General features: G+C 46.9%; 1 protein-coding gene across 2 annotated transcripts in view; it reads right to left on the bottom strand.

The window, feature by feature from the left end:
• Positions 1–21,238, bottom strand: part of LOC147748974 (uncharacterized) — a 737,146-nt gene that overhangs the window by 524,102 nt on the left and 191,806 nt on the right. For both annotated transcript variants that reach the window (XM_086964737.1, XM_086964747.1), the window contains one exon: positions 8,999–9,082. In XM_086964737.1, the coding sequence (XP_086820863.1) occupies positions 8,999–9,082 (84 nt within the window). The remainder of the gene's footprint in view (positions 1–8,998; positions 9,083–21,238) is intronic.

Here is a 21,238-nt window from a genome sequence, read left to right as displayed (position 1 = left end):
TTTAATGCTGTGTTGTGTTTACCTTTTCAAAGCGCCAGGACGCCCCTTTGCTGGGGCAGCTGTGCGCGGTACAATTAAAAATAACATAACATAACATATTGGGTCACCTACCTAAATGTGTGATGTCTTGCAAGCATGTGAGTTGATACATTTTGAAAAAGAGAAGAGAAGTCCCCTCGAAAAACTATTGGATCTTGTTGGCATGTGGCTTGCAGAACCTTGTCCTTGACATGATAGTAATGAACTTGAATAAGGACGTCTGGAGGAAGATTATTTAATTATTGGTATGTTTAAAAACCCAGATGAGTGTGGTCTAGCAGAGGATTAGTGTCATCGAACATGCATAGCAGTTGGACGAAGAGGGCTTCAACATGTGCTTTAAGATCTGCTGGGGGAATGGTTGTTGAGATGTTACCAATTCCAACATTATTTCGCTGATATCAATTTTCAAGGTCAATCTTTGAGTAACTCTGCTTGAACACTTTCAAGGTTTTTCAATTTGTGCTGTGCAATCCACATTTTGTCGGACCTGATCTGTGACAGTTTCCAATTGCTCAAGTCGAGATTCAGTCTGTCTTAATGACGGGTCGAGTACGGAGCACTCAGGTAAATTCCTGTCTCAGGGAGGACATATCTTTGCGAAACTCCTGAAGGAGGGTCTGGATATCTTCCTTTGTCGCCAGGGCCTGGAGATTAATCACACCTCCCAAAGCCGAAGACTAAGAGGACGGACAGCACCTTGGGAGTGAGGGATTTCAGGGCACTGCAACATTTCCTTGATGGAGGAGTTGGAGGAACCTTGTATCTGCCAGCAGCCATTGACAACACAAGCAGATCCACAGTGGGGCCAAAAGTACACATCCAACGATGGGCAATGCTGCAAATTCTGCCCAGACCGGCAGCACAACTCCAAAGATAGACCTCATGGAGTGTCTGGAGACTTCAGGCTACTATAATGGAGATTCTACATTGCTCCCTCGGGCCTCAAGACCCAGGTATACCAAGGAGGAGGGCACACAGGACCTGGGCTGACTGTAGAGGACTCCTGGGTCGGAAACCAACCCGCTGGTGCCCCAAGGGCCCTTTAATCAGGGGCTTCCAAAGCAGAAAGCAACAGGGGACGGCCACAGGAACACTCCACTTCAGGGCTATATGTCTAGCAGTCCCCCAGACCCCGCCCTCCTCAAAGCAAGACCTGCTGAGGTAGCCAGTACACTAGATGGACCCCTCCAAACTCGTGGTTGATGTGACAGACAGAGGGGGTTATTGCAGCAGACGTAAACAGGTTCTAAGGTGGGGTGTCTTACCGGCAGAACAGTTCTTCAACCCAGACGGTGCCCACCAGGACTCCTCTGAACTCTGGCGGGCTTGAACACTTGACTGCCCATACCTCGGCCTCATGCCGCAGTCATGATCCTCAAGTGTTGGAGGGCCGCGGCTGGTTCGCGGACGTTGTCAGGGCCCTACCCCCAATAGCCTGCGAGGGCTCACTCCATCCCTTGTAGGCTCTGCAGGGGCAAACACCTTCACGGGCAAGCCTCCTCACCTGCTGGCAGTAGTAGGATGCTGCAAGAGGGAAGAGACCAATCTGGCCATCACGTATGCGGCCGGTCACCCTCAGTGCTTCCTCAGGTGAGCCGTGAGTCCCACGTAGGCAACAGGCTGCCAGACGTTGTTTCGCAGCAGGCCTCCTAATGTCGCACACCGGAACCGCCGGTCTAGTCACCTGGAAGCCCCGGGCTCCTCCGGGGTCTCACCACTCCTCGCGGCCCAGCAAAACTGCTTCGGCTACTCCAGGAGGGCCCGAGCGCCCTCAGAACATGGTTATGTTGCCCGACCGGCAATACAACTGCAGCTTTTTCCCCAAGGTCCGCTTTTAAACTTTTGATAGAGGAATCATCCGCCCCTCAGGAGCAACTAGAGCCTCTACCCCCTCAAGCCTATTTAGAGACATGGGGATAGGGGAAAACCATTGGTAAATGCATTAGGTTTTGCCTTTTGGATTAATAATATTAGGTATGGTAGCAGTTTATGAGTGCAGGGAGAATGGTGCGAGTGCTCTCTGTGCAGGGTGAGTGGTGCATGATTGAAGGTTGATAACTGTCAAAGTACAGCCCTTAAGAGTGGGACACTGCATAGAGGTCTCAGCATGACATCACCTAGTCAAGGGTGGTAGGGCCAGGGGGTCCTCGGTTTTGCATATGAATGGGAGGTCCACCTGCAGCAGAGAAGATGGAGACCCACTGGATGGGCCTGTGGGAACTCTAGGCCAACTAGTCCACCATTTTACTTTTTCTTGCATCCTGCACTCACGAGCCCTGGCTAACAAGGAGGTTGCTGTTGCTTGACTACATAAAGTGTTTTAAATACATTCAAGGTGAAGAGAAGTATGGTTAAAAAAAAATGACTACAGTATGGAATTCCTAACACAGCGCTGCTTCAGAAAAGCACTACATTATAGTGCAGCCAGGCTCTGCGCCTGTGTTTTACTCTACAAAATGCGGCTCAAATGCAGAGGATTGGGCATAGCTCTGTTCATATCTCATATACAACCAGCCAAAAACCTCACGCAGTGCTCCAACAAGTGGTGTGAATGAAAAACAAAGCAGCCACAGACACTCACACAAAACTCGCCAACTTAAAAAGAAAAGATGCTTCGGCAAAGAAGGCCTGTAGAATTAGTAGGAGTCACATCACAGCGCTTTGGTTTTGACAAATATAGCAAAGCAGAAATACACATATAATGGCATGTGTGTGTGTTGTACAAGACACCAAATGAGATCAGATGAAGGAGCTGTTGCAGTTTACACACACCTTGTGCTAGAGTGATATATTTTTGGGCTGTGGTGTGTTTGCCATGGATGGACATACACGTCTCAGCTCTATGCCGGTGTGGGGAGGCTAACGCAATGCTGTTCTTCACTGCAGAGGTGTCCGGAGGATGGCAGGAGTAGCACACTTTTTTTGCATTTGGAAATGCACTTTGAATGCAGTCAAGGTCAAACCATGACATCGGAAATGTGACGCTGCACCGGTCAGAAATGCAAGCAGAACCTGTGAGCTTCATATCACGGGGTGAATATAAAAAGATCAGGTGAGCTGTGGTGGCGTGACACCAGATACCTGGGCACGGCATCCACTGCATTGCCCAGCCTCCCACAGACGAATGTGAGATGGGGTGGGGGAAGGGGAGCAGAGCGAATTGTCGGTTAGATGCCAAAATGGATGGAAAGAGTGGGGTGGGGTCTATAAGGACTGGTGGGGGGGGTGGACGAATGAATAGGGGGGGGGGGGGGGGGGGGGAACAGATGGGCGAGTGGCTGGATAATGGGAGATCTGATCGGATACATTGATAGATATACAGGCTGGGGTGAGGGGAAATGGATGAGTGGAAGGATGAATAGCTGGAGTGGGTAAGTGATTTGTCGGAGGTTAGATGAATGAATGGGCGCATAGGTGAATAGAAGGACCTATGAGGGATAGGACAATAGATTGACATATGAAAAGATGGAATGGATGGATGAATGAAAGCAAGAACGAGTTTGCTATTAAAATGGAGAGGCGGTTGAAGAGAAAAGTGCTACACTTTATAGCAAACTTTACACTTGTGGACAGCAGGTTTTCTGCAGCTTACCACTGGCATTTGTGCCACATATGCTGGTGCAGCTGCAGCAACTCGAGAACTGTAAGTCGATGTTGATGGTCTGCTCCATGGCCTCTGCTGTGAATATAGGGGGCTCCTTGTACTCCTTTTTGGAGGGCTGTGTCCCATCCTGAAGCAGGTGGGGGTGCACCTCCCTAAAGAGGCTCTCCGTACTGGTGGTAAGGTAGATATCTGCGTGCTCCTGGATGCGCAGATCCACCCGGCTGTCCAACATCCAGTGGTAGAATCACACCACGGACAGAATGAGACCTCAGAAGTGGTCGGCACTGCCTGTGCTCATGCTGTAGAGGAGACAGCACTCTGCGCTGCTGCCATGCCGCCCAGGCGAGCACCACCTCCATTGTGCTCTGCACCTTGGAAGGAGTGTACTTGGCGAAGCCATCTTGCTGATAAGCTGCAATGTCTGAGAGTCACCAGAGGTGATGCGCACACTAGGTTGATTACACCAAAGCATTATTAAATCGTGCCATTTCTACCACGCTGACGTTTGTTGGCAAGAGGTGATCCCTAAATCATATCTTTAATGGTGATTCGAGCACCAGAGGATAGGGTGACCAACTGGCATGGGTGCAAATTCAGGACGGTGAGTGTGAAAATGCAGGACAAAGGGTCAAAATTCAGGACACAAATTCAGGACAGAAGGTCAAAATTCAGGACAAAACTTCTGGACAAAAGGCAAGTTTTACAGACCCATCAGAGGAGGTTGCGCAATAGTATGTAAGTAAATAGCCAACCATGTAGGCACTAGTCAAAATAAATTTATATTAGGTTGAAACAATCATGTACTTAATAGTTTTTTAGTATGCGCGCAGCTTTGAGCAACTGTGCAGGTCTTTTTGTAGTATTTCATATAATATTAATCATATATATTGCTACAGCTCTGGGTTGTCCAGTCTGATATGTTGTTTACAAGTCAAGGTCCTGAGCAGGCATGTTTGGTGCGAGAAATGGTCGGAAGATCTGCTCGAATAGACCTTGTGAGATGCATTACCGGCTCCTGGAAGGAGTGGTGTGGGGCGGTGGGATGGGGCGGGCAGGCGAGGGGGGGGGGGGGAGTAGTAAACTATAGCATAGGCTGCACAGAGATTAGTAACTAAGTAAGTAAAACAAATTACATTACGCGCGCTGAAACGTCAAACGTTGCCGTTTCAGCACGCGTAATGTAATTTTTTTATTTAGTTACTTATCTCTGTGCAGCCTACACCATAGTTTAATACCCCCCACCCTGCCCCTTCCCTACCCCGCCCCACCACCCCACACCACTCCCTCCAGGAGCCTCTACTGGTGAGATGTAAAGTGGCAAGTATAAGATGCAGCTAATCCAGATCCAAATATATTCAACCATTTTCAAACATATCCATCATGTATCCTTCCATCATTTCACTCATCCTTCCCTGCATCCACCCTTTTACTCATCCATCCGCCCTTTCACTAATCCATCCAGCCATCCACCCATCCCTTCACTTACTCTCTCTCGTACCCACCTTTTCACATTAACTGCGAGTTGCAGACGGAAGAGACCCATCAGGAACTCACCCCTCGCTGTAGTTCCTAAAGCAAAGGGAGGGGTTCAAGGTGCCGCTGCACATAGTCAATCTGAAACCTTGGAAGTCATGAGTCATGCATGATGCACAGTGCCAGGATGTGAGGAGACTGTGGCATGGCGCTGTTTCCAGGGCTTTAAGTGGGATGACACAACTAGGGGTGCCTCTCCAAATGGGGTGTTCGATGTAATTAAGGGCAGAGCTTAAAACACCTAAGCTAAAAATCTGTGCTTAGCACAGTGTGCCGCCCGACTGGTATTTTGCTGCTTCTGTCATTGCATTCAGATATATAATACAGCAAGTAATGTTCCACCTACAACAAGCCTGACCTTTAGGCTTTCTCAATAGTTGTTGGTGGCATAAAATAAAAAAGCAGCAACCATGGCTTCCTTGAATATAACAGACATCAGTTTTAAATTGATGAGACTGTGAAAGAACTATAACCTGAGGATTCTCACAGGGGAACAGTGCTGTTCCCCAAAGGCCAAATTTAGGGACAAAAGGCGTCCGTAAAAGGGATCATCATGGACAACGGACGTGAGGTCCCAATTACGGACGGTCCGTGAAATTTACGAACGGTTGGTCACCCTACCGGAGGATAACAAGCAACAAACCACATGGGCTGAAAGAGAGGCTTAGAGCACAATGCGTTCCAAGTCTCGTGTGATAGTAAATGAAAGAAAAGAAAAAAAAAAAAACAGATTCGGCATGCACACTTCGAATGCTGCAGCCAGGGTAAGAATGATTATGTAAACGGGATGAGAACTAATGAAATAGAAGTGAGAGAAAGGAAAACAATTGAAAGAGCGATAGATGGAAGGGGAATGATTGCTTGATGGCAAAGAAAATAGTTCTAGACAAAGAAAATAACGGATGGAAACAGTACTTCAGCTACAGGAAAAGATAAAATAAAGCACAAGACAGACCCTCCAGGATTTCGGCACTTTTGTAAAAATGCCGCGATTTTTAATAAAGTGCCCGCGAAATCGGCACTTTTGTAGAAATCGCGGTATTTTTACAAAAGCTAATCCATGCCTCTATATCCTGGGGGGTTTATGGGAAACCGTCTCAGCTGTTTAGGACAGGGAGCAAGAGAGGTGTTAATCATCCATAACAGCTCCATTAGCATGTCAATACACTGGTATGCAGGAGACTACTGGAGACGGTGAAGACTTCTAGACTTGGGGAAGGGCAACTAAATCCACCTGCGTAAACTTGGTCGACAGGACTGCTGGCACGGATTGTGCCTGACCTTGAAAGCAGAAAGAATAGGACAGAGGCACTGTTTCATCAACACCTCCAGCTCAGAGCTATTTTCGCGCTCAACCATTAAAAAGCAAAGTTCTACGTGTGCAGGAATAACATTTTGAAGTAAATGCGACTTTTTTTCTATTTAAACAAAACATTCCTTCTGTCCAAAGTTTGCTTTCAATGAAAACCATACATGTAGGGCTGTTGGAGCTTCACAATCGTTTGTCTTTAAAATGGTCCATTGCTTATAACTTCCCCATAACCGAATAAGTGCCGATTGGCTATTAAAACCCATGAAAAGTGTACCAAGCCAGCGCCTCCTTTTGCTTTCCCGTTTAAGGAAGAGGGAGCTCTGCTGGATTATTCTTTCAGAAAATATCAGAAAAACAAAAATGGGGATGACTGGTTCTATCATTCAATTGTGCATTTTTTTTAAAATAAATTCAAACAGCATGTAAATATAGCAACATCAAAATGTAAGGACGTTGTTGCAAGGAAATATTAGAAGAATGAAACATAATTGATTTTGTACAAGTTGGCTGCTTTTTAAATTGCAGAGGAAAACCAGGATGAAGAAACTAAAGAGGATGTTCTGTATACAGGGAAACCGAGGGAAGCCCCAATTGCTGCGATGAGATGTAAAGATGTAAAATCTCACTCCACCAAAAAAAACGAATCTGCTTAGGAGACAGGTTGCTAAAATATGAAAAGGAGAGCGGGACCTACACAGCTGACGAAGAATGTAGATAGAGAAGGACCTGCAACCGGAATATGGTGGGAACAACAACTGGGATCGAAAGGTAAACAGAAAAAATGCAGGAAAAGCTGGAATTTGTAATGAAACATGCAAAAACGAGCAACATGCAGGTAGAGAAAGACGTTGTGTTGTAATAGGAAGGCCCCTTGCATAATTTGCAAGCATGCATCCCTGTTTTGAGCTACCCTCGATGAATTTGTTTTTCTGTCTCAACGTACACAAAATCCAGCATATACTATTTTAGTTTGTGGCATTGCTTCTCAGAGGGAGCCTCTCTGGCCTGTAGGAGCTCTCCATGCAAAACTTTTATTTTTGTTTATTTTATTTTAAAAGTTTTATATAGCGCTAGCTGTTTACGTCAGAGAATATGGTTTGATTATTTAAATAACCAATACATTATTCTTAGAGTGCTTTCCTACTATGGCAGATCATGACGTTTCTCAACCTTTAAGTGTTTGTTGCTTTTAGAAAATGTAGTACCTGACAGCAATTTCTAAAATCGAATTCCACTTGTAAAATTAGCTAAAGATTACACCCAAGCTGTATAAATTGTAAGTAATTGGATTCTGCGACAAAATCCACTTCCACTAGAAATCAGAGTTTGGAGAGACTGGGCAGGCAACCAAAGTATGAGGTGTGACAGGGGGAAATATGAAACTAGTAACAAAAGGAAACTCAAACTCTTGTGTATTCTGCATTTGAAAGCACCACGTTCTAACAAGAAGAAGCCATGCAGACAGTACATATCTTACACATTTATCACATAAGTGGGTCACACACCTGCAAACTAGATACAGAATGGTTGAAGGTTTTGGACACAGCTGCTGCATTGGGGAGGCGCTGACACCGCGCTATAAAGCGCCGCCTTGCCCCACGCAACGCAGGACGCCTGTAACACTGTTTTGTTGCCATGGGCTGCTGACAGGCAGTCTTTTACTTTGAGGGAAACAAAGTGTCTACATTGTAAATAAACCAAATGTACATAGCTTCATGTTGTTAAATAACGAAAAAAGCTAAGATATCTGTGTTTGTTGTAGGAAAAATGGCCAAATAAAATGCCGCTAAATTTCCATTTTTGTGCCGCTAAATTTGCTAATCCATGCCGCTATATCCTGAGGGGGTCTGACAAGAGGAGCAAGCATTGGTAAGTGCAGTTAACCGCATGCTACAGCAAATAGAAATGGAGGTAAATTAAGTGGCAAGCAACGGAACTAATGAAAAGCAAGGAGGCATGATATGAAGCACTTTAAAGATTTATATTAAATGCAATAGATTTTCCAAACACAGCGTAAGCACCGTGTAGCGGAAACCGGTGCCAGATCTCAGGTGAAATACGGCTTAAGTCTCCTCCTTGGCCACTAACACCCTCCTTGGCCATTCTCCCCCCCCCCACCCCCCTCTCCAATACCATTATTCTTGACAACCTAAGAGAATCCGGCAACATTGAAGAACCTTTCAAAAATTGGGAAGACTAGAATATTTTGCACAGGTAAGTAAAAAAAGGATGTTGCGGAGCTGGATTGGGTTAATTACCTTGATCAAGGATAAGGTGTTACATTGAAAGACTGACTTTCATTCCCGCTTTAAAACTAAATTCTGTAAGGACATCTGAGTGCAGTAACCAAAACAGTTAGTTGTATAAAAACAAGAAAAATACCACAATACCAAACAGTACAGGGGATGTGCAGATATACCATGAAAATCTAGACAAGCAATTATACTTCGGAAAATGGGAATAGAGTGCATTTATATTAAGACTACAGTGGCTGTACGTCACCTTACCATCGTCCCAGTTCTCTTGGCATGGAGGAGTCTGCCAATTACTCTGATGCACTGGTTTCGGTTTCTCTGTGTTTACATGAATTGCTGAAAAGCAAGAAACTAAAATTAGCCATTATTTTTAGATATAAAATATTTAAAGACCAGAAAACAGATGAAAAAAGAATTTAAGACAATGGTATCACAATAACGAACATCCAATTCCAAAATAACAGTCCATGGTATCATGGTTTTATAGTACCACATTCTACTGGCAGTAAGGAAATTTGAGTTTGTGATGTGTAACAATATGTAGCTTGTAGCAGTGTAGATTCACATGCTGAGCACACTCCTGCTATTAACATTACAACTTGCTTTTCTTCCAAGAAAGTGTTTCAGTTTTGAGGGGACACGGGGAAAGATTGTTCCGCCTCTCTCTAGGAGTAGATAGATTTATGTAGCAGTATGAAGTGGTTATATCTGTATGCAGGGTAACACGACTTAAATCAAATCTGTATCCTTATGCATGACCACATGCTCCCATTGTCTCTTCTGGAGAGGAGGGAAGGGTGGCTAAAAAAACAACTGTATTTCAAGGTACAAATAAATGATTCTGGGTAACATGATTTATTTGTAGCATATGCAGCAGTAGACATATGCTGCGCCTAGACTAGAACCCAATAACTTTCTTAATGCCTTGAATTGCAAGCACGTGAATTGGACATTTAGAAAAAAAAAATTGAGTGTTTACCCACCGAATGCCTCTTGTCAGATGCACATATCCACACAATAGTATTTAGGGGGAACATCCTTTACAACGCGGATGTTACACCGCAGTTCCCTTACGACGCAACTTGTAACAACGAATTGCGCTGGGGGGCGCTCCAGGATAGTAAATAGTTTAATTTACTATCCAACTCCTGCCCTACTATCCACGGGGACTGGGGTTGGAATAGTAAATTAAACCATTCACTATTCAGCCCCCAACAACGCAAGTCGTGGTAACGACTTGCATTGTAAAACATGCGTCGTAAAGTACTGCGATGTAAAACATCGCGTTGTAACGACATACATCCAGTATTTAGTTATCATGTGGATAGGATTCCAAGTGGCAGATTCACAGAGATCCTATTTCTAAGCAATGTCTTGGTGGCACCCTTTCTGCGAGCAAAATTTGCATGTGGCACAGAATGTACTCTATCAGAACAAGCATTGGAAATGCAATAGGTCTCGCAGCATTAGAGTTAGTGCTTTTAGAATTGTTTATGGGTTTTTTTTGTAAATCTTTAGCATTTTTGTTTCCTGTAGCCAATGCTAAAGAATTACAAAAAAAAAAGCCATAAACATTTCTAAAAGCTCTAACTCAAATGCTCCGAGACCTATTGCACTGTGTGAGGGTGAGGGGTTGAGGGTGAGTGAGGGTGAGGGTGGGTGAGGGTGAGTGCGGGTGAGTGAGGGTGAGTGAGGGTGAGTGAGGGTGAGTGAGGGTGAGTGAGGGTGAGTGAGGGTGAGTGAGGGTGAGTGAGGGTGAGTGAGGGTGAGTGAGGGTGAGTGAGGGTGAGTGAGGGTGAGTGAGGGTGAGTGAGGGTGAGTGAGGGTGAGTGAGGGTGAGTGAGGGGTTGATGTTGAGGGTGAGGGGTTGAGGGTGAGGGTGAGGGTGAGGGTGAGGGTGAGGGTGAGGGTGAGGGTGAGTGAGGGTGAGTGAGGGTGAGTGAGGGTGAGTGAGGGTGAGTGAGGGTGAGTGAGGGTGAGTGAGGGTGAGTGAGGGTGAGTGAGGGTGAGTGAGGGTGAGTGAGGGTGAGTGAGGGTGAGTGAGGGTGGGTGAGGGTGGGTGAGTGAGGGTGAGTGAGGGTGAGTGAGGGTGAGTGAGGGTGAGTGAGGGTGAGTGAGGGTGAGTGAGGGTGAGTGAGGGTGAGTGAGGGTGAGGGTGAGTGAGGGTGAGGGGTTGATGTTGAGGGTGAGGGGTTGAGGGTGAGTGAGGGTGAGTGAGGGGTTGAGGGTGAGTGAGGGTGAGGGTGAGTTAGGGTGAGGGGTTGAGGGTGAGTTAGGGTGAGGGGTTGAGGGTGAGTGAGGGTGAGGGTGAGGGGTTGAGGGTGAGTGAGGATGAGTGAGGATGAGTGAGGATGAGTGAGAGTGAGGGTGAGTGAGGGGTTGAGGGTGAGGGGTTGAGGGTGAGGGTGAGTGCGGGTGAGTGAGGGTGAGTGAGGGTGAGTGAGGGTGAGTGAGGGTGAGTGAGGGTGAGTGAGGGTGAGTGAGGGTGAGGGGTTGAGGGTGAGTGAGGGTGAGGGGTTGAGGGTGAGTGAGGGTGAGAGGGTGAGGGTGAGTGAGGGTGAGAGGGTGAGGGTGAGGGTGAGTGAGGGTGAGGGGTTGAGGGTGAGTGAGGGTGAGTGAGGGTGAGGGGTTGAGGGTGAGTGAGGGTGAGGGGTTGAGGGTGAGTGAGGGTGAGGGGTTTAGGGTGAGTGAGGGTGAGGGGGTGAGGGTGAGGGTGAGTGAGGAGTGAGGGTGAGTGAGGGGTTGAGGGTGAGGGGTTGAGGGTGAGTGAGGGTGAGGGGTGGAGGGTGAGTGAGGAGTTGAGGGTGAGTGAGGGTGAGTGAGGGTGAGGGTGAGTGAGGGTGAGGGGTTGAGGGTGAGTGAGGGTGAGTGAGGGTTCAAATCGGTTTTTGGGGGGTAGCTTTGAAATCAGTAGTCTTCGATCTGAACCGGGAGGGTTGGAATGTAAGGTGTCTGGCAGTGGATTAATGAGTCATGACCTGTATTTAAGACCATCCGCCTCGATATCAGGCGAGACGAGATTTACTCGTACAACCGTGGGCTTCTGAGCAGAGCTTCGGGCATAGACACTTTGTTTTTAAAATAAATTAAACACTGCTCTTAGTCCCAAGTCAGACACTCTATCACTGACGCTTTGGGAGTTTACGGGATTATTGCCCCAGCTACCATGTCAGCGAGGGAACGAGAGAAGCACCGGGAAGCCAGCAGCTCCCAGTGCACTACAGGAGGCCTCGCTGCGGTGAGTTAATCGACCTCTATACAAGAACGCCCAATGCCCTCCCGCATGCCAGAGTCCACAGGGCCATTCGTCAGGAAGTGGTGCGTGGCAGCGCAGACCTCAGCGTGCGCCGGCCCTGTGCGGCTGGGTCGTTCTTTCCTGATATTCAAGGGTCAGTTCCGGGGCAGCTAGAGAGAGACCTCTTCCGCTGCAGAAAGGTTGGCTGGCCCACCTTTTTTGGGGCGGGTTATGTGTTTTCTAACCAATGGCAGGGTAAACTGGAAAATACAGCCACAAAGACTCTCCAAGCTCCGCCTATCATCCTGTCAATCTGTTTAACACCAGTTTTCCGATAATCTTCTCTTGTTTTGGAAATTGAAGTTTAATAGAAATGGACTTAAAGTAGAGACGCCCGGATGTTTGTGATCTTCATTTGGAAGTTTTCAGGTAAGGCTTACATGCAGGAACATTCCGCCTGGATCCGGAAAGTTAATGCGTAGGATGTTATCGCTAACCGATTGAGTAAACGGAGGGTAAATGAGGTACAGGAGAGCTAGGGATTTAGAAATACCGAAGACATACGTCGGATAGAAAAGTGTGCCAATTTGGAACAGGAGGCAGAGGTTGCAGAGGTTGGGGAGGCGTTGTAGAGAAGTCACGGCAGAGAGAGCAATACAGGGCACATGTATACTTAATGTGGCAGGGAGGAAAGAGGCACTGATTCAGGTCTGTGATTCGGAAAGAGTGACTGACTGCAACAAGATCGTAAATGTTGATGTTAGGCAGGTGGCAAACATGGTAGCTTAGGGGAGGGGGCGGAGCGGGGAGAGGGAACAGATGGAGCGAAGGCTGATAAGGGGAGGGGGGAGGAGAAATGCGACACGGCGGGCAGGGGAGGGGGCGGAGCGGGGAGAGGGAACAGACGGAGGGAAGGCAGATAAGGGGAGGGGGAGGAGAAATGCGACACGGCGGGCAGGGGAGGGGGCGGAGCGGGGGCCTAGTGCGGCTGAGGGAACTGATGTGCACGTGCTTTTAAGCTCAATGCGCATGCGCATTGAGCTTAAAAGTCACGGGCACTGCAAGGAATCGCCACGATTCCTTGCAAGTTGGATAAAGAGTGGATAAGCCCCCATAGTCTCGCTTGCTCGATGCGCATGCGCATCGACAGGCGAGACCTAAAAATGGGAGGAAGGGAGAAGCAGGGTTTCATTCGTCTTCCCCGGTTGACAAGAGGATAATCAATGAGAATACATCCGGTGTCATTTTTCCTGACTCTCAAAAAAAATGGTTGCGGAGACACTCAACAACACTAGCACATTGTGTGGTATATCTTGATTCTCCACTGGTGTGGATGCCTCAATTTCACAAACTATAAGAGAAACAATGACCACTAGAAAAAGGTCTGTCCAAGATAGGAATTGCAGTTGGCATGGACCTAGTGGCGTGAAGAGCGTTACCATGGGTCTAATGCGAACAATGTTCATATTCAAAGAGGGAGCTGATTGTAGTTTGGGTGGGATTAGCCTTTTGAGAATCTCTACAAGTGCTTTAATGACAGGGATTTTGAAAAGAGATTGGTGTTGTCCGTTTTGTTAAATACCCAGCAATAGCTGCCAGGTGTACTCTCATGGAAATGTAGACTTCTCCAGACTTTTGCAGGTACAGTAGTTTACAGACAATGTGCTGAACAGATGCAGTAAACTGTTAATTTGAAGAGTAACAGTGCATTGCAAATCTATTTAGCCACATAACATGTCTGCACAGAGGGCTTTTTGCATTCTTTTAAGGCGTGCACACACTCTTAATAGTCAAATTCTAACATTTCAAGTGCCAAATAACAGTTTAATTATTTAAGGTTGGGATGTTACTGAAAGTCTGGACAGAGGTTGACTTTTTTTTGAGGATCAATGGGCAGATCCGAGAAGTAGTGTGTACCAGTGTTGAGTGCTAACTCTGGGGAAATAAGAATTACTTCCATTAGTGCCGGATGCCTTTTCTGTACGACATATTGAATTGGTGGAATTGTGGAAAAATGTAAACAAATGTTCTTGGACAGCTCATCCAGAGATGGCCGCCGGGTGGGAGCTCCTGATCAGAGCTCCGAGTGCGTGGGGTTCCAATTCTGGATTTAATCCCCGTTAGCACCCGCATCTTCGAGGATTCAACAAAGAGTAACTGGATCAAGTAATTGGATGCAAAAGCTAGTTTTAACACCTGGTCTGGGGACAGCTGCTGCCCGCGCGCTGGACATCGCACGAGCTGCCTCAAGATCGGCTGCTGAGAGGACGGCTGCCGCTCTGGTGCTGGACGTTGGAGGTGCTGGAGCTGGTCTCTGGAGGTGCTGGAGTCCGAGACCGTCCTAAGGTCGAAGGAAGGCGCCCGTTCTGCACCGTTCTGCACCGGACCACTGAGGAGCTGAGCACAGCTGGACCTCGTTGGAGCTGCCTACGTCGGGGATCACTTGGATCCGCGAGCCCTGTGCTGTCTGCGGGAGGGCGCCTGGCTGCGGGGGTCTGCCTGCTACCACCGGGGCGGCTTCACAGGACTCACGGCGGCATCGGGGGCTGAGAGAGCCCCCCCCCCCGCCCGTTCCACGGCAGCGACTCGGGCGGGTACACTGGTTGCTGTGATCAGAGGAGCAGAGCCGCCGGACCCGCAGCAGGGAGTCACGGCGTCATCGGAGGGCCGAGAGAGGCTGAGTGCTGGGGGCGATCTGAGGAGTGGCGCTGCCGCCCGAGGAGCTAGCGGAGAGGAGCCCTGAGGCAGGCGGGATCAGTGGGTCGGAGGTCCGCCGTGCTAGCGGAAAGGAGCCCTGAGGCAGGCGGGATCAGTGGGTCGGAGGTCCGCCGTGCTAGCGGAAAGGAGCCCTGAGGCAGGCGGGATCAGTGGGTCGGAGGTCCGCCGTGCTAGCGGAAAGGAGCCCCGAGGCAGGCGGGATCAGTGGGTCGGAGGTCCGCCGTGCTAGCGGAAAGGAGCCCTGAGGCAGGCGGGATCAGTGGGTCGGAGGTCCGCCTTGCTAGCGGAAAGGAGCCCTGAGGCAGGCGGGATCAGTGGGTGGGAGGTCCGCCGTGCTAGCGGAAAGGAGCCCTGAGGCAGTCGGGATCAGTGGGTTGGAGGTCCGCCGTGCTAGCGGAAAGGAGCCCTGAGGCAGGCTGGATCAGTGGGACGGAGGTCGGCTGGAGCCGGCCCTTGCCACGCCGGGAGCTGAGGTGACGTCGCTCGGGGGGGGGGGGATGCCTGGGTGAGCTCTGGGGTGGAAGGAGATGCACAGGGGAACGGCAAGATGGGGAAGACAGTCTTCGGATAGCACACTGCAGCATTCATTGAGGAGATGGGGAGTGCTGATGCTCTGACCATTCACATACACAAACATTGTCCAGCAACCTATAGATGCACGAGGCAGCTGTGTTCACTGGCTTGAATAACCTCGCTATCAACATCGGCGCACTTGATGAGCAGAGCACACAAGGAAGGTATTTATTTACCCCACTTGCCTATTCACATACTTGAAAAACCTCCTTTGTTCAAAATGGCCGGGGTCATAAAACTGTAGTAATAAATCCCCTCCTTTACCTCGGGTGCTCACGAGGCTCCTCAACCTAACTCCCCCACACAAGTCCTCCAGTACAGAGATAAGACTCCCTCCCAGGAACAGGGCCGACTCAAATAGAAACTGAACTGTACTTCCCTGTTCTAAAACCACCACAACAGACAGAGGACTACCGTCTCCATCTTCCCTATTGGACTGCCATTTTAGACTGGTTCCTCTCTCTCTTTGGCGGCCATCATGGACTAGTCATTCTCACTATCTGGTCATTCCCTAAGACCTGGCCTTTCTAGACAGCGCACTTTACATAGCTCTGTTTTCAAACCGTCGTGTGATTAAATGCCTGCCTAATTTTGCAGTACTATGCCTCTACCTGTATACTGTACATTTTTACTTACATTGAGTATTTAAACACTCGTGTGATTAAGTGTAGACTGTCTATCCTGGGCGACCACCATGGACTAGTCATTCCTCAGGACTGAGTGTCTGCCTTTCTACAGTGGTATTATGGATTGGTGTCAGTACAACGCGATGTATTACAACGCGTTCCGTTACAACGCGATTTTTACATCGCAAATACCATTACAATGCATGCCATTACAACGCATGGCATTACATAGCAGATACTTTTACAACGCATGGCATTACATCGTAAGTATAGGTAAGTATATCTTTTTTAAAAAAAATGTAATAAAGTTAATTAAATTAATTTTAAATAATAAAAATAATATAACATTTTTAAAACAGTAATTAATTTAATTATAGTAATTTAATTAATATTAAAATTGATATTAATTTAATATATTTAAAATAATATAATTAATGATATATAAAAAATTTATAAATAGAAAAAAATATAATGTAATTAATTACAATAAATATAATTATAATTTAATTAAGTTATAAATAATACATAATATAATTATATTTAATAAAATTAAAAGAATTTAATTAATTAAACATTTTTAAATAATATAATTTAATTATAATCGTTTAATAAAACAATTAAATTAATAATTGTAAATATAGTTATTATTTTAATTAAATAAATATAGTTATTATTTTAATTAAATTAAATAAAATTAATTTAATTAATTTAATTTATATAAAGTCGTAATACCCCTGTACCCCAAAAAACAAACCCAGCCCTAAAACCAAAAAACACCCCTGTACCCCAAAACCCAAACCCTGCCCTAAAACCTAAAAACACCCCTGTACCCCAAAACCCAAACCCTGCCCTAAAACCTAAAAACACCCCTGTACCCCAAAACCCAAACCCAGCCCTAAAACCAAAAAACACCCCTGTACCCCAAAACCCAAACCCTGCCCTAAAACCTAAAAACACCCCTGTACCCCAAAACCCAAACCCTGCCCTAAAACCTAAAAACACCCCTGTACCCCAAAACCCAAACCCTGCCCTAAAACCTAAAAACACCCCTGTACCCCAAAACCCAAACCCTGCCCTAAAACCTAAAAACACCCCTGTACCCCAAAACCCAAACCCTGCCCTAAAACCTAAAAACACCCCTGTACCCCAAAACCCAAACCCTGCCCTAAAACCTAAAAATACCCAAACACCCCAAAACATATACATCAGTACCCCAAAACATATACTCCTATACTCATACTTATTTTAAAGAATACTTAAATTAATATATTTAATTTATAATATTTAAAAACGAAATAAATATTTTTAAATAGTTAATAATAATTAAATCAATTATAAAATATTAAATAAAAAAAAAAAAAAAATTAAATACTTACCAATACTTACGATGTAATGGTATGCGTTGTAATAGCATCTGCTATGTAATGCCATGCGTTGTAATGGCATGCATTGTAATGGTTTTTGCGATGTAATAGCTGCGTTGTAACAGCATTACGTTGTAAAAGATGCGTTGTAGCGGTAACACACCGGTATTATATGTTACTATACTATGTTATTATATTATATGTTTACAGTGGTATTTTATCTACAGGGGCATTATATTCCTATCTGGATCCTGCACATCACACTCCTTCCTCACCTGTAATGCACCGATGTAACCCCATATATTTACATCACATGTTTACAAGCCAGACGAAGATAGGGTGTCTGCCTTTTACAGTGGTCTTATATGTCTATATTCCTAATTGTTTCTTGCACATTCCACTTTTTCTTCACCTGTATGCACCGATTGCTACCTCATATTTTGGCTGCTCACTAGGGTCACTTTTGGTCTCATATGTCTATATTCCTAATTGTATCCTGCACATTACACTTCTTCACCTGTAGGCACCGATTGCTACCTCATATATTTTGGCTGCTCATTAGGGGCACTTCTGGCCTCATATAATTTTTGGTTGCAACTGTATTTTGGCTATTGACTCATGTACCTCATTTGTTATTGATTACTCACTATTTGACTACTATTTGACACTATTTGACTACTCAGTATTTTGGCTACGGACTCATGTACCTTATTTATTACTGACTACTCACTATGTTATACAACATATAACTTATGCTGCAGCTCTATCTTGTTACTGATCCATGTACCTCATCGATTTTTGACCACTCTTTTTTGGACTAATTACTATTGTCACTTTTGATTCAGGTATTTCAGTACTATAACTACATTATACTCTGTACACGTTTGCTACCGACACCGACTTCACTTTTTACACCTGTAATGCACCTACTAATTGCTCACATAGAACCCGTTACATTTATGTAATCTGCTCCCATTCCTAGTTTTATTCCTGTATGCACCCATTCTCACTGTCTATTTTTGGTTTGCACACAATGCTACCTCTATATTTTGGTTATCTTGTCACTCACTAGTGTCTCACGGGTACCACGCAACCTACTGCCTGCATTTTGCTTTGCACAGATTGCTACCTTTATATGTTGGCTATTTTTGCTACTCACTATTGTCAAGTGTGTAAGTGTGTACCATGTAACTTACTGACTCCATAGTTCTTTGCACATTGCTACCTCTACATGTTGGCTATTTTTGCTACTCACTATTGTCAAGTGTGTACCATGTAACTTACTGACTGCATTGTTCTTTGCACATGTGTATCACTATTGTCCACCCCCCCCACACCCACTTTTAACCCCACACCCACCTATACCGCCATCTCAACATGGAGCCCATCGGCAAGCACACATATAAAATCAACTACCCACCCGCACTCACCAAAAAAGCCGCTAAACGCTTTAAACACAACTTCCTGAGGTCCCACCCTGAAACCCCCTTTGTTGACACCTACTTCTCTCCGGTCAATGGATCCCTGAACATCGATATCATCTTCCACACCTCTCGCAGAGCTCAATGGAGAAAAACCTTCCTCACCCTACTCACTGTCTCCACCACCAGGAAATCCGCGCATGGCTTAACCCTCTCCATCACACCATCCCAACTCTTCCTAGGCAGAACCACCATTACGATCTACAATAACAGGATTGTCCCAATTCAATCCACAGACAGGAACTTGGAACTACTAGACAACCTGTTCCCCACTTTCAAAGAGAACCTCTCCAACCATCGGACTTCCACTCACATCCCCTCCAGTAACATCACCCCGGACTTCACAGCCCCCACCGACAACGCTTCTAACCTAGCTCAGCACCAGAACGACATGCACATCACCACTTCCCCCACCACACCAGTCGATCACCCACCAGCTGTAACCACCCCACACTCCGCGATCACAGACACAATTAGCTCCCCATCTTACACCAGCCGCCCCCACACCTCCGTCCCAGGGAACCCCATCCATAACACTCCCACTCCTCCTCTCCCCCCTGATATCACAGACCCTGCCCACAACCCCCCTAACCTAGCTCAGCGCCAGAACGACACACATAGCAACAATTCCCACACTCTGTCCCCCCCTTCTCTCAGCCCCCACTCCCACACGCTAACTAACCATGCAGACCACATCACCTCTACTATCTTAACTCCCCATCCCCATGACCGGAACATCTCCAACCCTAGCTCCCCCCCCACTCTCAGCCCTCACTACCCTTCAGGCTCCCCCATCACCACCATCATACACTCCACTTCCACCCCGCTCTCTCCGCCTACCACGAATTCCCTCCTCTACGCCACCAACCTCCTCCGTACTCCATCCACTCATCGCCCCCTTACCCCCCCCTCCTCCCTAACACCAACCCGTACGATGACATCACGGAGCCCTGCATGAACACCAACCCTCCACCCCATCTGCACGATAAGTCCCAGGTCAGCCACCCACCCATGACTTCCACCCCCAGCACAAACACTTATCCCACGCTGGACAAGATTATGGCCTCCCTCCTACAACTCAAAGAAGAAATTCACACCATCAAAGAAGACATGCACACCATAAAAGAGCTACTCACCACACCCCCTAGACTCACCTCACTCACCACCACCCCCCCTCTCAACTTGCTCTCCTCCCGTCCTGACGACGAGCCTAAGCTACGTCCCTCACACAGGACCGCGATCCATGCCCACAATCGCAACAACCGCACCCGCCGTTCTCACTGGACCGCGATCCCTGCCCACAATCGCAACAACCGCCCCCGCACATGCAACCCGCTTTCAGATCTCGACACTCTCTCCCTCCTCCGCTCCTACGACCCTGCACCCCTAAACCTCATAACCACCGCGACCTTGCACCACCCCATTCCCACATTACTCTCAAATCCCCATAGACCCTCCACTCTAAACAACAGAATATCCGTCCCGAATAACCTTAGAAAAGTCCCCCTCTCTCTAGTTCCCTCTTCCTCTCCCGACACACCCCGTCTCAAATGCACTCTCCTAAACTGCAGATTGGCTTCTAAACACTCCTCCGCCATCGCTGATCTCATCCTAAGATTGGACCTTGACCTAATCTTCCTAACTGAAACCTGGCTAACCGAATCTTCTACACCTATAATGGACATTCTGGTTCCCCCCAACTACCACATTATTAGGCTTGACAGGTCTGGCAAGATAGGCGGCGGAATCGCATGCATATACAGGAACAACCTTTCTGTTCTGAAAGTCTCCCCGCCTTCCCTACCCTCTCAAACTTGCTATGAATACATCTGCCTCGATATCATCAGTGATGGCAAACCGATATGCTCTCTTCATGGCATTTACCACCCTCCCAGAGACCACCTCATCTTCGCCCAACAAATGATGGACTTGATTTCAACCAACGAAGGACGACAGCTCACCCAAATATACCTTGGTGACTTCAACCTCCATTGGAACGATCTCAATGATGCGGTGGTAAATAGTCTCAAAAGCTTCCTCAGCGCCCTGGATCTCACACAATTATGCAACAGCCCGACCCACGAGAAAGGTTCTATCCTCGACCTTATCATCGCCAAAGAGGACGCTGCTCAACTTGAGTCTATTCAACCCTGTGACTGGTCAGACCATCATACTGTCACATTCCACATCAATGAAAAAGTCAAACTCAACCCGGTTCAACCCTCCAGACCTAAAGTCTGGAAAAGAGACCTGAAAAAACTCAACCCAGTCTCCTTACCCCCGAACAGACGCGACATCCTACTCCCGCCCACGGGCGCTACAGATGTACAATCCCTGACTGACCACTATCTCAACGCCATGACCTCAATAATCAATGAGGCTGCTCCTATGCAGCTAAAAAGAGTCTCCGCTAAAACCTCCAATCCATGGTACGACGGGAGTCTCAATGAAGATAGACGAGCCATGCGAATGGCAGAGTGCACATGGAGGGCAGC

This window comes from Lissotriton vulgaris, chromosome 1_1 (assembly GCF_964263255.1).
Source record: "Lissotriton vulgaris chromosome 1_1, aLisVul1.2, whole genome shotgun sequence".
Taxonomy (NCBI): domain Eukaryota; kingdom Metazoa; phylum Chordata; class Amphibia; order Caudata; family Salamandridae; genus Lissotriton; species Lissotriton vulgaris.
The sequence above is the reverse complement of the archived record's forward strand: the minus strand, read 5'-3'. Positions and strand labels throughout refer to the sequence as shown.